Source organism: Lithobates pipiens, unplaced genomic scaffold (assembly GCF_037356315.1).
Source record: "Lithobates pipiens isolate NorthernLeopardFrog02 unplaced genomic scaffold, aLitPip1_a1.2 Scaffold_23, whole genome shotgun sequence".
In the NCBI taxonomy this organism is placed as follows: Eukaryota; Metazoa; Chordata; class Amphibia; order Anura; family Ranidae; genus Lithobates; species Lithobates pipiens.
The window spans coordinates 123,615,013-123,629,996 of NW_027507785.1; the positions used below are offsets into that span (position 1 = coordinate 123,615,013).

At 46.4% G+C, this 14,984-nt stretch overlaps 1 protein-coding gene across 2 annotated transcripts in view; it reads left to right on the plus strand.

Moving 5' to 3' along the window:
• Positions 1-936: 936 nt before the first annotated feature.
• The window catches only part of DDX17 (DEAD-box helicase 17), a 30,830-nt gene continuing 16,782 nt past the window's right edge, over positions 937-14,984 (plus strand). Inside the window, exons 1-6 of one of the 2 annotated variants that reach the window (XM_077452303.1) lie at positions 937-1,206; positions 8,514-8,649; positions 12,752-12,848; positions 12,945-13,078; positions 14,047-14,112; positions 14,189-14,330. In XM_077452303.1, the coding sequence (XP_077308429.1) occupies positions 1,172-1,206; positions 8,514-8,649; positions 12,752-12,848; positions 12,945-13,078; positions 14,047-14,112; positions 14,189-14,330 (610 nt within the window). In that variant the 5' untranslated portion in view covers positions 937-1,171. The remainder of the gene's footprint in view (positions 1,207-8,513; positions 8,650-12,751; positions 12,849-12,944; positions 13,079-14,046; positions 14,113-14,188; positions 14,331-14,984) is intronic. The other variant, XM_077452302.1, reaches the window with a different exon arrangement.

The following is a 14,984-nucleotide window of genomic DNA, read 5'->3' on the forward strand; positions in this document are numbered from 1 at the left end:
ATACTGCAGCTGCTGACTTTTAAAATAAGGACACTTACCCACCCAGCACACCCACGATGTTGGCACCAGAAGCCGATCTCTCGATCGGCTCTCAGATGCTGCCGCCCCCATCTTGGGTATGGGAATCAGGAAGTGGAGCCTTGCGGCTTAATTTCCCGGTTCCCTACTGCGCATGCGCGAGTCGCTCTGCGCAATAGGGATGGTCCCCGCTGTCTCTGGGATCCGTGTGTTTCCCAGCAGACAGCGGGGGATCCGCAGGAAGTGGCGTAAATATCTGCAGATATCTATGCCGGAAGTGGGTGCAAATACCTGTGCTATACAGGTATCTGCACTCCCTCCCCCCTGAAAGGTGTCAATTGTGGCGCCGGAGGGGGGGAGGGTTCCAATGAGCGGAAGTTCCACTTTAGGGTGGAGCTCCGCTTTAAATCTGTTCTATATTTATTTTTTTCATGCATGTGAATTTTGGAGGTGTCCTCGTAAACTGTCACTTTACAATAAATGTTGCACTATATTTGTTAAAAAAGGAGTGCGTATATTACACACTTTTTTTATTTTTGAGGTTGGGTGGGGAATCTTGGGTGAGTTCCCACACTTTTTTTCCCCTCAGGACTTGACCCCTGGGCGTGTATGTATTATGTAATATTTGACAAGTGTTATTTTAATGTGACAACTTTTCTATACATGAACATTATTTTATAGTTTATAACAATCAACGAATGGAGTTTCTTGCTAGAAATGATTACATAATAGTGTCCAGCATTCCCGCCCGTTCACCACACCAGCACACACTCCACGAAACTTTTCACCGCCATCTGGCAACGCCCACTTTTGGCCAATGCTAGGCTTCGGGTGACGTAATTTTGGGGCGGATTCCTATTCTTCGCCCGACTTACGAATTTCTTCGCAGCAGAGCAACCTTACACTACGCCAATAGCGTTGCGCGCCATTTCAAGCAATTGACGGAGAACAGGGGAAGAAGACGACGACGGCCATTTTGTGCTGGCGCTTTCCAGGACGATATCAGCTGGCCTGGGGTTCATGTCCTTGTCTCTAAAACAACTTCACTTCAGAACGTGAAAAAACGTCAGAACTGTCCTCTTCATTTTACCACAATAGTAACCAGTTCTTTACCTTTACCGTGTGAAGTGGTTGGGTGCTGCGCGACGACACAATGAGGGGAAGCTTCATGGACCGGGACCGAGGCGGGTGAGGAGAAGGTGTTCTTGTAAAATGGCGGTGTCTGTGTAGGAAGTGTGCTTGTTGTGGTCTCAGAGTGGTGTATTGGTAGAAGGGTGAGTGCGGTTGTGCGGAGTGTTGGCGGCCATTCTGTAGGCCGGATGACGACGACTGTGTGCTATGCAAGGTCAGCCATGCTGAGACTTGTGGCGGTAACATCTGCCTGCAGCTGGGAGCTCCTAAGAGGCGGCCTGGCATCGTCCGATCACATTGCCCATCCTGTGTGGGGGACAAGACCGGAAGAACGACATCCCCATCTGTGCTGTACATGGAATTAAAGTCAAACTAGTGTTCTGCTTCTAGAGTCAAAGAATTAGAACTCCTATGGGTTTTTGACTGCCATCTGGGGCTATGTAACGTCCAACACACATACATCCTACAATCAGACCATATACTGTACGATCTGAGTATACACGCTACAATCCCTGATCATGCGCTACACAATCTGTAATCTTTAGATCAACCATGTAGTGTGATTTAAAACAAATTGAATATAGCAAGCATTTAGTTTTTGTCCCTTTATGTTTTATAGTTGTGTAAAGTCTGAAGATAGATCTTGTAGACTAGCTAGCTTTTGATCTCCCAGCAACTAGCGGAAGAGGCTTGCCTAATTGGATACAAGTTGATTGTGAAAAGTTATCAGGCTGATTACAGAGTTGTGAGGGAAGAGACAGTTACTGGACAGAGAGATATAAGAAAACACTACAGTTGTGCCCAGCTCAAATTTCATGAATTGGGTTTACATCCACTCCACACAAGATTGTGAGAGGGGTTGAATTGAGATCGCATTGTCAGGGGGAGTACTGTCATCATTTTATTTTCTTATATTCACTGACCGACACAGCTCCTCTTTGTAACTAAATGGGTTTGGGCTTGTTAGGCCTCATGCACACGAGACGCAGATGAAACCTCTGTTAAAAAAAAGCTGAAACGCGCGTTTAGAAACGCGCGTTTTGCCGCGTTTGCATGTCGCGTTTAGACGCGTTTAGACGCGTTTGCGTTTAGACGCGTTTATAAAGATAACATCATGTAGACCCTCCCCAAGCTCTCAAAGCATTTTTTTTAACTATTTCTGCTATTTTGATCAGAGTGAGCAGCAGCAGCATAGAGAGCAGTTGTACACTTGCATTTGCCGTGTCACTTGCCACGGCACCTGCCACAAGTTGTGGATTGTCCACTTGCCACGTCACTTGCCACAAGTTGGGGATTGTCCACTTGCCACATCACCTGCCACGTCACCTGCCACAAATTGTGGATTGTCCACTTGCCACGTCACTTGCCACATCACCTGCCACGTCACTTTCCACGAGATGTGGATTGTCCACTTTCCACGTCATCTGCCATGCCACCTGCCACAAGCTGTGGATTGTCCACTTGCCATGTCACCAGCCACATCACCTGCCACAAGTTGTGGATTGTCTACTTGCCGCGTCACTTGCCACATCACCTGCCACGTCACTTGCCACGTCACCTGCCACAAGTTGTGGATTGTTCACTTGCCACGTCACCTGCCACGTCACCTGCCACAAGTTGTGGATTGTCCACTTGCCACGTCACTTGCCACAAGCTGTGGATTGTCCACTTGCCACGTCACCTGCCACATCACTTGCCACGTCACCTGCCACAAATTTTGGATTGTCCACTTGCCACGTCACTTGCCACGTCAGCTGCCACGTCACTTGCCACGAGATGTGGATTGTCCACTTTCCACGTCATCTGCCATGCCACCTGCCACAAGCTGTGGATTGTCCACTTGACACGTCACCAGCCACATCACCTGCCACAAGTTGTGGATTGTCCACTTGCCACGTGACTTGCCACATCACCTGCCACGTCACTTGCCACATCACCTGCCACAAGTTGTGGATTGTCTACTTGCCGCGTCACTTGCCACTTCACCTGCCACGTCACTTGCCACGTCACCTGCCACAAGTTGTGGATTGTTCACTTGCCACGTCACCTGCCACAAGTTGTGGATTGTCCACTTGCCACGTCACTTGCCACAAGCTGTGGATTGTCCACTTGCCACATCACTTGCCACGTCACCTGCCACGTCACCTGCCACGTCACCTGCCACAAGTTTTGGATTGTCCACTTGCCACGTCAGCTGCCACGTCACTTGCCACATCACCTGCCACGTCACCTGCCACAAGTTGTGGATTGTCCACTTGCCACGTCACTTGCCACATCACCTGCCACGTCACTTGCCACGAGATGTGGATTGTCCACTTGCCATGTCACTTGCCACGTCACCTGCCACGTCACTTGCCACGTCAGCTGCCACGTCACTTGCCACAAGATGTGGATTGTCCACTTGTCACATCACCTGCCACATCACTTGCCACATCACCTGCCACAAGTTGTGGATTGTCCACTTGCCACATCACCTGCCACGTCACCTGCCACAAATTGTGGATTGTCCACTTGCCACGTCATTTGCCACATCACCTGCCACGTCACTTGCCACGAGATGTGGATTGTCCACATTCCACGTCATCTGCCATGCCACCTGCCACAAGCTGTGGATTGTCCACTTGCCACGTCACCAGCCACATCACCTGCCACAAGTTGTGGATTGTCTACTTGCCGCGTTACTTGCCACATCACCTGCCACATCACTTGCCACGTCACCTGCCACAAGTTGTGGATTGTCCACTTGCCACGTCACCTGACACAAGTTGTGGATTGTCCACTCGCCACGTCACTTGCCACATCACCTTCCACAAGTGGATTGTCCACTTGCCACGTCACTTGCCACGTCCCCTGCCACAAGTGGATTGTCCACTTGCCACGTCACTTGCCACGTCACTTGCCACGTCACCTGCCACAAGTTATGGATTGTCCACTTGCCACGTCACATGCCAGTCACCTGCCACAAGTTGTTGATTTTCCACTTGCCACGTCACCTGCCAAGTCACTTGCCGCGTCACCTGCCAGGTCACTTGCCACGTCACCTGCCACAAGTTGTCTATTGTCCACTTGCCACGTCACATGCCAGTCACCTGCCACATGTTGTTGATTTTCCACTTGCCATGTCACCTGCCAAGTCACTTGCCGCGTCACCTGCCAGGTCACTTGCCACGTCACCTGCCACAAGTTGTCTATTGTCCACTTTCCACGTCACTTGCCACTTCACCTGCCACGTCACTTGCCACAAGTTGTGGATTGTCCACTTGCCACATCACTTGCCACCTGCCATGTCACTTGCCACAAGTTGTGGATTGTCCACTTGCCACGTCACTTGCCACAAGTTGTGGATTGTCCACTTGCAATTGCAATTGTTTAAAATATTTTTCTAATGGTTTTTCATCATTTGCAATCATTTTTGAGATTTTTAATGTAAAAAAAAAGGTCACCTTTAAAAACGCATATAAACGCAAACGCGGCTAAACGCGGTAGCGGCGTTTTGCCGCGTTTTACCGCGTTTTGCCGCGTTTTGCGTCTGAAACGCAGAAATTTTTGTTTCTGAACGCATTTTTTTGCTTCTGGAAAAACGAGATTAAACGCAACTGCATATAAACGGAAAAAAACGAGACTGTGTGCATGGACACATAGGATAACATTGAATGAGTTCAGGTGCAGTTGAAAAAACTGTCCAACTGCATCTGAACGCGCGTTTAACTGCGTCTCGTGTGCATGAGGCTTTAGCCTGCAAACGTTAGGAGAACTAGGCAAAATTGTAACACAATACACAACTTTCGGTCCCGCCCTGGGGGGCGGACCCTGTGCTAACAACCCTCCCTGCTGCCCCAGCAGACTCAGTTTTATTTTGCCTAGTGAAAGAGAATGACCTAGGAACCCTGCGGGCCCTTTGGTCCATTTTGTTTGATGCTTTTGCGCAAGATAGAAGATCCCAGGATCTTTCATCAACTGCCGGCTGGGCGACAGGCTGGTTGCGTTATCCTTTTGTAGTCCCCCCCCCCCCCCCCCCCCAGTCTGGCCATCGAGCGTGTGCAGGTCACAGCTAAGGCTCGGCAGGCCACGACATACCTCAGCTCCAGAGGTGGTTGGTGAGCTTCAATACTCCGGGGTATACATATGACTGGGCTACTGATGTCTGGATCACAGTATACTGGGCCAGCAGCCACCCTGTAACTGCGCAGGCGTGGGTCTGTGATGGAATGTCTCCCAGCTCTTCAGGACTGGTAAGTACTAGGGGTGCAACGGATTGGCACCGATCCGAACGGGTCACCCCGCCCGGATCGGCACACGCCGTGATCCGCGGAACGTTCGGCGGTCTCGGCCTTAGGAAAGGCCGTGGCTTCGGCCTAGTTCCGGAGCGGTGGCCATCTTGGTACACTTGTCGACGTTTACAATGTGATCGCTCCGTGACGGAGCGATCACCTGTAAACAAACCGGCGCCATGATGACGCCAGTTCCTCTCTCCCTTCTCTGTATTGAGCTGTACAGTGAAGGGGAGAAATTGGATAGCAGCCACAGCCATCCCAGCAATACTCTGCAACACATACCCTGCCAATACTCTGCAACACATACCCACGGATAGGAAGGCCGAAGCGGTGGCTCATTCCTTGTTTACGGTTGTGGGGTCAGCTGTGCGACCAGTACTGGCATCCGCACTGGTGTCGCAGACACTGACTGAGTAGGCAAAACTTTTGCACTGCGAATTGGGAGAGCAAAACGCCTCCCCTGTCTGCGTGGAACTAGCAGATCAACTAGTGCAAGGCCTCAAGTACGTCTGTGACGCGTCCCTGGATACTCTCCCCCCGTTATCCAGGGCTTCAGTGTCAGCTATGGTGCTGAGGCACCTGACTTGGCTAAAATGCTGGTCTGCTGACCAGGCATCCAAGAAAGCCCTGACGGATCTTCCCTTCCTTGGTGATCGACTCTTTGGAGCTTAGTTGGATGACATTATTAAAAACGCCACGGGTGGTAAGAGTACACTACTCCCACAGGCCAGGAAGGCTAAGGAGCCACGCTGCAGGCAAGAGCCCTCTTTTTCCTGCTCACAATCGGCTTTTTCGTCCGCCCAGTGCTTCGACAAAACGTTCCCAGCCCGAGAGGCCGTCCTTCCGGTTATCCGACCAATGGTTCTGCGACCTGATTTCCACAGGCTACAAGATAGTTTCTCTCTTGGCCGCCGAACAGATTCTTCCCCTCCAGCATACCTGCGTCCCCGGTTTGCCGGGAGGCCCTGTTAGGGGCGGTGAGGGACTTGCTGAATCGGGGTGATTGTACCAGTTCTGGAATCGGAACACTTCCAGGGGTTCTACTCAAATCTGTTTGTGGTTCTCAAGAAGGAAGGGGTACATCCAATCTTGAACCTAAAAGCCCTCAATCACTTTGTAAAAGTGCAGAGGTTCAGAATGGAATCGATTCGCTCAGTAGTCGCAGGACTCCATCAAGGGGACTCCCTGGCGTCTTTGGACATCCAGGATGCATACCTGCACATACCCATATGCCTTCGGCATCAGAAATTTCTGCGTTTGGCAGTCGGAAGCCCACTACCAATTTGTGGCTCTTCCTTTTGGCCTGGCATCAGCCCCCCGAGTCTTTATCAAAGTACTGCCTCCAGTATTGGCGTTGTTGTGACAACGCAGGATCGTGGGTTACCTAGACAATCTCCTGAGAGCATCTTATGTCTCAGAATTAGAGGAGGATGTGGCGATCACTATGCAGACTCTGCGAGAATTTGGGTGGCTGTTGAACCTAAAGAAGTCGGTTTACTATTGGGCTCCAGGGAAGCGAGGGTCTTTCTCCCCTCAGACAAATTGCAGACTCTCAGATCTGCAGTCAAACTACTGATGAACTGCAAGTGGTCGTCGCTCTGCTTTTGCATGCGAGTGCTGGGGCTCATGGTAGCCTCTTTCGAGGCTGTATTTTATGCCCAGTTCCACACCAGAGTCCTGCAGAAGGAGATTTTGACAAAATGGGACAAATCTCTGTTGTCCCTGGATCGACAGATCCAGGTGAGCCAGCCAGTCAGGGACTCCCTGATCTGGTGGTTGAGGTTCCTGGTGATTCAGTCTGGAAAATTCTTCCTTCCTCTGAAATGGACGGTGATCACTGTGTGGACGCCAGTCTATCGGGCTGGGGTGGAGTGATGGGGATTCAGTCGGCTCGGGGCCTCTGGTTGACGGACGAATCCAAGTTATCGATCTGCTCGAATTGAGAGCGATCAGGCTGTGCCTCCACACATGGTCGACGTGTCTTCAAAGCTGTGTCGGTCGGAGAAAATAGGATTTTTGTACTCGCCGTAAAATCCTTTTCTCTGTAATTCACCGACCGATACAGCACCCACCCCTCATTTTCTCTACGTTATACTGCTTGTTGACGTACTGAGTCTGCTGGGGCAGCAGGGAGGGTTGTTAGCACAGGGTCCGCCCCCCCGGGGCGGGACTGAAAGTTCTGTGTATTGTGTTCTCCTAATGGCAGGCTAACAAACCCATTTAGTTACAGAGAGGAGCTGTGTCGGTCGGCGAATTACAGAGAAAAGGATTTTACGGTGAGTACAAAAATCCTATCTTATTTTTAAGGTAATAAATACGTTTGTTACACTTTCAACATTGCTTAGCAAGCACTTAATATGAAAAACTGTAGGTCTGCGATAAAGAAATAACTTAAAGTAGAAGTCCATCCTAAAACTAAAATCCCAGAAGATACAGATATCCACGATCTAACCCTAACCTAACTACATAATCTAACTACAAAGAAGAAATTAGTATTCTGCAATCGGGTTGGATCGCCTTCAGAAAGGGTATGTATACTGATTTCTTCTTTGCTGGGCTAGATAGGTTAGTCTTAGCCCTTGTACACACGATCGGAGATTCCGACGGAATGTGTCCGATCAGAGCATTTGTCAGATATTCCGACTGTGTGTGGTCTGCATCGGACTGTTTCCGTCAGAATATCCGTCAGACAAAATTTTCCAACTTGCCGGAAATATTTTCCGACACAATGCTCCGATCGGACATACTCCGATCATGTGTAGAGAATTCCGATCGGACAAAGTGCCACGCGTGCTCAGATCAAATTCCTACATCAAAGCTATTGGCTACTAGCCTGAACGTAGTCCCATCGTAACGAAACTACGTCATCGTGCTCTGAAAGATCGATTTTCTGACAACTTTGTCCGACCGTGTGTATGCAACAGTTTCGGACAAGATCCGACGGATTTGGTTGTCGGAATCTCCGACCGTCTGTACAAGGGCTTAGAATGTGGATGTCTGTAGATGGAGGGATTTTCGTTTTAGGGTGGACTTGCACTTTAATGTCTGTATTTTAATGTTTGTTTTTTGTTCTTTTTATTGGTTTTCCAGCATGGGTGGCCCCCGGTTTCCAAAGTTTGGTAATCCAGGTGAACGTCTTCGCAAAAAAAGATGGGATTTAAATGAACTTCCAAAATTTGAGAAAAACTTCTACCAAGAACACCCAGAAGTTTCACGTATGACAATAGTAAGTTAGGAAGAAACAACTGGCACTCTGTAAAAATTTGAGAGGCAAGCAAAAGACAGTTGATTTTATTTTCTTATATGGATTTTCAACTGATATCTTAACCCCTTCCCTACCAGCTACCGCAGTTGTACTGCGGCAGGTTGGCTCTCGTTGGTGAAACAATGTTAACTTGCGTAGGTTCGCCTTTTGACCACTAGGGGTGCGTGCCTGTGACACCGGAGCCATAGCGACTGCCGGGAACCTGCGATCACTCCACACAGAGAAAGAACGAAGATTTGTAAATAGACAGATCTCCATGCTGTCAGGGGTGAGGAGAGTAATCTGTTGTTCATAAGTATGAACAACAAACAGTCTCACAGTCCCATCCCCCCACAGTTACAATTGCTCCCTAGGACACACAATTAACACCTTGATCGCCCCCTGTTAACCCCTTCCCGTGACATTTACACAGTAATCAGTGCATTTTTATAGCACTGATCGCTGTATAAATGCCAATGGTCCCAAAAATGTGCCAGAAGTGTCTGATCTGTCCACCATAATGTCGCAGTCCCGATTAAAAATCGCTGATCACAGGCATTACTAGTATAAAAAATAAATAAATAAAAATGCCATAAATCTTCCCCCTATTTTGTAGATGCTATAACTTTTGCGCAAACCAATCTATGCGCTTATTGTGATTTACTAAAAATATGTAGAAGAATACATATCGGCCTAAACTGAGGATAAAAATTTGCTTTAAAAAATTGGATGTTTATTGACCACTTCAGCCCCGGACCATTTTTCTGGTCAAAGACCAGACCACTTTTTGCGATTCGGCACTGCGTCGCTTTAACTGACAATTGCGCGGTCATGCGACATGGCTCCCCAAACAAAATTGACGTCCCTTCCCCCCCACAAATAAAGCTTTCTTTTGGTGGTATTTGATCACCCCTGCGGTTTTTATTTTTTGCACTATAAACAAAAATAGAGCGACAATTTTGAAGAAAAAAACGATTTATTTTTTTTTATTTTTTTTTTTTACTTTTTGTTATAATAAATATCCCCCAAAAAAAAAAAAAAAAAAAAAATATATATATATATATATAACATTTTTTCCCTCAGTTTAGGCCGATACGTATTCTTCTACCTATTTTTGGTAAAAAAAATCGCAATAAGCGATTGATTGGTTTGCGCATAAGTTATAGCGTTTACAAAATGGGGGATAGTTTTATGGCATTTTTATTAATAATTTTTTTATTTTTTTACTAGTAATGGCGGCGATTAGCGATTTTATATATATTATATATAATATATTTTTGGGACCATTGTCATAAATGCAGTGATTCCTATGTAAATTACACTGGCAGTGAAGGGGTTAAGTGTTCCTAGGGGTGTGTTACTAACTGTTGGGGGCTGGGCTTTAATTTAGTGAACAGTGATCTCTGCTCCAATCGCATGGAGCAGAGATCAGCGTTGCTAGGCAGAACGGGGAAATGCTGTTTACAACGGCATTTCCTTGTTCAGCCGCCCCGTGAGACGATTGAAGGTATGCCCGCGGGACCCGCGACTCACGGGGGTCCCGACCAGCACGCGAGCGTGCCGCCGGCGGTGCGATGGCAGGACGGCAAATTTAAAGGGACGTACAGGTACGCCCATTTGCCTGCCCGTGCCATTCTGCTGACGTACATCGGCGTGTGCTGGTCTGGAACCGGTTAAAGTGGGGTGCCCCCTAGAAATTTTTTTTTTTTAAGTCAGCAGCTACATATACTGCAGCTGCTGACTTTTAATAATTGGGCACTTGCCTGTCCCAGGGTCCAGCGATGCAGAGGAACGAAGCCCCCCTCGTTCCCCGCTCTGCAGGACAGCTCGATCACACAGCGCGGAGGACATCCAGATCCAGGGGACAAGGTAAGTAACTTTCCCTGTGTCCTCCCTGCATCCAGCGATGCGATCCCGAGTCTGGCTCGGGGTTACCGCTCCTGTTAGTAAAATTCCAACCTGAGCCAGACTCGAGATTACCGCTAGGGAGGTTAAGGAAAAAAGTAGAAAATATTGTGGTTTATTTTATTTTTTTTCCCCAAAAATTTTTTTTATAGCGCAAAAAATAAAAAGCGCAGAGCTGGTCAAGTACCACCAAAAGAAAGCTCTATTTGTGGGGAAAAAAGAATGTCAATGTTTGGGTACAACATGACATGAAATGTATGACTAACTGAGCAATTTTCAGTTAAAGCAAAGCAGTGCTGTATTGCAAAAAATGGCTGGTCATTAGGCAGCCAAATCTTCCGGGGCTGAAGTGATTAAAGTCTTTCTGAAGCCTAAGCTTTTTTTTTTTTTTTTTTTTTTTTAAACCTTAAAGTGATACTAAACCCCCAACAGAGAAATCTTCTGTATATGCATCAAAGCATGCTTATTATACTCACTGTGGAATCTAAGGGGTTAATCTCTGCATTGTGTAAAAAGACTGTTTTATCCTGTATGCATAGATCCTCCCCCCTCCTGCATTGTCTATCTGGGGAAGGCCAGGTAATACAGGCAGGGTAGGCGACCTGCACATGCTCAGTTGTCTTAGGCTGCTTTCACACTGGGGCGGTATTCAGGCGTTACAGCGCTAAAAATAGCGCCTGTGTAACGCCTGAAAAAAACCGGCCCCTTTAACTCCAGTGTGAAAGCCGGAGGGCTTTCACACTGGAGCGATGCGCTGGCAGGACGGTGAAAAAAGTCCTGCTAGCCGCATCTTTGCAGCGGTGAAGGAGCGGTGTATTCACCGCTCCTATACCGCTCCTACCCATTGAAATCAATGGGACACCGCGGCAATACCGCCGGCAAAGCGCCGCTGCAGCGGGTTTAACCCCTTTTCGGCCGCTAGCGGGGGTTAAAACCACCCCGCTAGCGCCCGCACACCGCCGCTAAAACGACGGTAAAGCGGCGCTTTACCGCCGACGCTGCTCCCGCCCCAGTGTGAAAGCAGCCTTATTCTAGAGAGAACATTTACTTGTTCTCAGAGCTTGCCCTAGGTCACATATTGACATCACACATGTGGGTGTGGCGTGGAAATCTACCTGAACTTTCAGCACTGGAGTAACTGTGCAATTTATCATGCAATCGTGGTATGCAGATCATCCAAAAAGGTATATGGTGGCATTATTTTAATGTAAAAAGATTTATAAGCTGTGGGCACTTTAGTGATCTATTTTCATATTACTGGGTTTAGTAACACTTTAACCACATCAGCCCCAGAAGATTTTACCCCCTTCCTGACCAGAGCACTTTTTACAATTTGGCACTGCGTCACTTTGACAATTGCACAGTCATGCGACGCTGTACCCGAACAAAATTTGCATCTTTTTCCCCCCCCCACAAATAGAGCTTTCTTTTGGTGGTATTTGATGCTCTAAACAAAAAGCGTGACAATTTTGAAACAAATAATATCCCCAATTAAAAAAAAATTCTTCATCAGTTTAGGCCAATATGTATTCTTCTACATATTTTTGGTTAAACAGAAAATCGCAATCAGCATATATCGATTGGTTTGCGCAAAAGTTATAGCACCTACAAACTATGTAAAAAACTATTTAAAAAATGGCACCAATTACATCCGAGAAGTCAGAAGTGATGATGAAATTGCTTATCTCTTCCGGTTTCCTATAGAATTGAGCTCATTAGAGGCTTTCCAATCCTCCACAAGCTTTATTGTAAGCCGGCTGAACACTCGGGTCTCCTGGTGGGACAGGAGAGTCATAGGAGGGGGAACAGCCCCTCCCACTGCATGTAAAAGCAATCCCAGCAGCTAATTGACTGCTAAGATTGCTTTTACAAGAAACCAAACACCGACTGAAAAAAAACAATATAGGGGTGATGCCTGTAGATGCAGACATCATCCCAGAATAACCACTTAATGCCAAATGACTTACATGTATACGATTTGGCGTTAAGTGATTAAACACGTGTGTCAAAAAAAAACAAAAAACATCCCTGGCAGTGAAGGGGTTAAGGGCAAAACAGTTGGCTACTGTTGAAGTTTATGATATAGCAGAATGTGACATTATAACCCTTTAGGCTAAAAAGCATGGATTGCCTGGGAAATATTTTTGCTGTCTATTTATTTTGCCTTTCCCTTGTGCAGCATGATGTAGATGAACTGCGCAGGAAGAAAGAAATTACGACCAGAGGTATAAACTGTCCAAAACCTATATATGATTTCCATCAGGCCAATTTTCCACGTAAGTTAGCTTATTTTTTTATTTTTTTTTGTACAGATTTGTTACGTACTTCATTTTGAATGTATACATGTACATACATTTTTTATTTTTTTTCAGAATATGTTATGGATGCGCTCCTTGACCAGCGTTTTAAAGAACCCACACCTATTCAGTGCCAAGGATTTCCCCTTGCCTTAAGTGGCCGAGACATGGTGGGCATAGCCCAGACTGGATCTGGCAAAACACTTGCGGTATGTGATGATTCTTATAAAGCTACCTGTTTCCTATTCGGCAATGTATTAACCAATTACTTTGGCATTTTCCACATGCGCTCATTGGCCAAATTAGCACAGAGTAGTGGCTTTCTTTGGGGCTGTTATTTTGAGTGGGTGCACACAGCGTTCGTCCCAGGCTGGGAGTGTGCATGTAAGAGTGGCTCTATAGGCTTATGTAATGGAAAGGAATTGCCCTGATTCTGGAAAGGGAAGAAGATCCATACACTGTAAGGATCTATCACCGCATTCGAAAAAGCCCACTTTTAATATTACTTGAAATTGTAGTTCAGTCAAGTATATTTGATTCACTTTAAGAGAAGCTTCATTGGAAGCTGATCTCAACCCCAGGCAGGACACATTTTGGGTTGCTTTACTAAAACTGGAGAGTGCAAAATCTGGTTAAGTTGTGCATCTTAGCCAATCTAACCTTCTAACTTCAGCTTGTTCAATTAAGCTTTGACAAAAAATCCTGGAAGCTGATTGGTTTCTATGCAGAGCTTCACTAATTTTACACTTTCCAGTTTTATTAAATCGGCACCATTATTACAGCTATTTGATCATTATGGGGCAAATGCAGACTTTTGTGTGTTGCGGTAACAAGTAAGAGTTTCCATGGCATTCTGAATTGGGAGGAAAACACCTGCACTATACCTTACTACAATACAAGTTATTATTTTGTGCTTTGATGCATTACGTTTCCAAAACTAGCGAAGGTAAATCTGTTCACGTGCTAAGGTGCTTTGCCAACCAATTCAAAATGAATAATGATGTATGCACTAAAGAACAAGAGATTCTCATTAATACAAATCATTTGGTAGGTTAAAAAGCTGTTGTGTATTTCAGCTTTGTATTTAGCTTTTACCTAGAGAGGTCAGCTTTAGAGTGCCACACTTCTCAATATCGTGGGTTCATGTTGTTTTTTTTTTTTTTTTTTTTCTCTAAAGTATTTACTCCCTGCTATGGTACACATTAACCACCAGCCTTATCTGGAGCGTGGGGATGGACCAATTGTAAGTATAGTTTTATTATCATTGTAGCCCTGTGACAAAATGGCTTAATTGAAGCTAATCCTACTTTGCATTACAGTGTTTAGTTCTCGCTCCAACCAGAGAGTTGGCTCAGCAAGTACAGCAAGTCGCTGATGATTATGGAAAGTCATCCCGTTTAAAAAGCACATGTATCTATGGTGGAGCTCCCAAGGGTCCACAGATAAGAGATCTAGAGAGAGGTAAGGTTAACATTTTAATTGGAACAAGTAAATCTTTTGTGTGAGACTACAGCCTGCGTTGAAATTGCAAGAATTATTTTCCTGTGCATTGACAGACCTGAATTTCAGACTGGGTAATATTGCAACCTACAGGAGCCTATGATACTGGCAAACAATTTAGGGCCAGCCTAGTATAAGACTTTGCTCTGCTGTCCTAAAAACAAAGTCATACTTTTTTTTTTTTTTGATGGCTATTTTTTTTCTTTCTTCAATGATGGTTCCTTCTACATAGGTGCTGCCTGGGTCTTTATGCTGCTATCTAGATGGGCTTTTCCTAAGTCTGATTTTGGAATGCTGGACCTGGTTATATCTCATCATAGGGCTGATGAGTGCCCTTGAAATTCCTGCTTCCCGTCAATCTTGTGGCAGAAAGGATTAAAGGGGTATATGGGCAGCGCAGTGGTGTAGTGGTTAGCACTCACCTAGCAGCAATAGGGTAGCTGATTCAAATCCCAACCATGACACCATCTGCCTGGAATTTGTATGTTCTCCCTGTGCCTGCGTGGGTTTCCTCCAGGTACTCCGGTTTCCTCCCACACTCCAAAGACATGCTGGTAGGTTAATCAAATCCAGTCTATAAATTGGCCCTAATGTGTGCAAGCACGTCGGGACCCT